Source organism: Stegastes partitus, unplaced genomic scaffold (assembly GCF_000690725.1).
Source record: "Stegastes partitus isolate 25-593 unplaced genomic scaffold, Stegastes_partitus-1.0.2 Scaffold1411, whole genome shotgun sequence".
In the NCBI taxonomy this organism is placed as follows: domain Eukaryota; kingdom Metazoa; phylum Chordata; class Actinopteri; family Pomacentridae; genus Stegastes; species Stegastes partitus.
The window spans coordinates 35,067-36,731 of record NW_007579142.1 but is presented as its reverse complement, the minus strand read 5'-3'; the positions used below and the strand labels follow the sequence as shown (position 1 = coordinate 36,731).

The 1,665-nt window shown below is 46.1% G+C and overlaps 1 protein-coding gene across 1 annotated transcript; it reads left to right on the top strand.

Moving 5' to 3' along the window:
* On the top strand, positions 1-1,539 carry LOC103370356 (claudin-3-like). The gene has a single exon (XM_008299382.1). The coding sequence runs from the start codon at positions 92-94 to the stop codon at positions 740-742; it is 651 nt and encodes a 216-aa protein (XP_008297604.1). The 5' UTR covers positions 1-91; the 3' UTR covers positions 743-1,539.
* The last annotated feature ends 126 nt before the right edge of the window (positions 1,540-1,665 follow it).

The following is a 1,665-nucleotide window of genomic DNA, read 5'->3' as shown; positions in this document are numbered from 1 at the left end:
CAACAAAGCAGGAGACTCTGTGATCTGAGAGGCTTTGTGTGTGTTGGACTCACTATTTGAATTTCATTTCGTCACCAGACAAAGAGCCAACATGTCGATGGGTATGGAGATCGTGGGCATTGCCCTCGGAGTCCTCGGATTTATCATTGCAATAGTGACTTGTGCCCTGCCAATGTGGAGGGTTACGGCCTTCATCGGCGCCAACATCATCACAGCTCAGACCATCTGGGAGGGTTTGTGGATGAACTGTGTCACCCAGAGCACAGGCCAGATGCAGTGCAAGGTGTACGACTCGCTGCTGGCCCTGCCTCAGGAGCTGCAGGCCTCCAGGGCGATGACCATCATCTCCATCATTCTCGGGGTGCTGGGCGTCATGATCTCCATCGTCGGCGCCAAGTGCACCAACTGCATCGAGGATGAGCCGTCGAAGGCCAAAGTGATGATCATCGCAGGAATCTTCTTCATCCTCGCCGGCCTTTTGGTCCTCATCCCCGTCTCCTGGACCGCCAGCGTTGTGATCCGGGATTTCTACAACCCCATCCTGACCAACGCTCAGAGGAGGGAGCTGGGGGCGTCACTCTACATCGGCTGGGGAGCAGCCGCCCTGCTGCTGATCGGAGGGGCGATGCTGTGCAGCAGCTGCCCACCGAAAGAGAAGAAGTACCAGCCGCCCCGGATGGCCTACTCCGCCCCACGCACCACTAGTGCAGGAGGAGGGTACGACAGGAAAGACTATGTGTAAACGGCTCTGACAGAATGATTTGGAAAGTAGGATGTTGCACAAGTGTGTGTGTGTGTGTGTGTTGTTTGCTGTCTGAAACCACAGGGTGAACCCCTCTAAAAGACTCCGAGATGAAGGCGTGTGTTCAAATATTGATCTTTCTGCTTTGCTTTTTGATAAAATGTTCATTTGCATCTAATTATCTTATTTAAAAGGCTCATATATACAGAATGTAAACATTACAGCCTGTTTTCAATGTTTGTTCTTTTAAATAATTATACTTCAGCAAAAAAAGCGATTTGTATAAATACAACATGAGTATTAATGTTGAAGTTATACTAATCACTTCTTTAAGCTACTTCTGTGGTGTTTTGTGATTTTGAAAACACCTGCTTCTCTGTCATTAGTCCGTTGGCCGGCTGCCCGGTTTTGTGTTTCAGTGAAACTTGCAGTTAAAATGCTTTGTGTCATTTCAGTGACAAGGAAGAGCCAGCGCTCATTTTACATGGATTTGGTTGTGTGAGCGTTCAGTGTGTGTGTGTGTGTGTGTGTGTGTGTGTGTGTGGGTGGGTGTGTGTGTCTGTGTGTGTGCTTTGCATGTAATATTTGCTTAGGAGAGTTTCTGCTGAGACTGAAACTAAAGATGGATCCACGTTACAGCCCCAGGAAACAACTTTATCTTCTTTCTCATAGTTCACAGGGTTTGGACACGAAAAAGACAGTTTCAGTTGACACTCAGACTTTGTGTGTCCATATGTGTGAGTTTATTTTATATTTCTGTAATAAAATGTATTTGAGGTGTGTGTTTTACATGTTCACATATTCCACATTGTGTTTGTGTTTCAAGTTGACGTGTAATGTGTGTTAGTTTTCAACATTTTTGTATATTTTGCTATTATTTGAAACTTCATGGCCGTTTGTTTGTCAGACAAATAACCAAAGGA

What these genes read in the sequence shown, in the direction of transcription:
- LOC103370356 (XM_008299382.1), top strand. Translation starts at nt 92, where the DNA reads ATGTCGATGGGTATGGAGATCGTGGGCATTGCCCTCGGAGTCCTCGGA.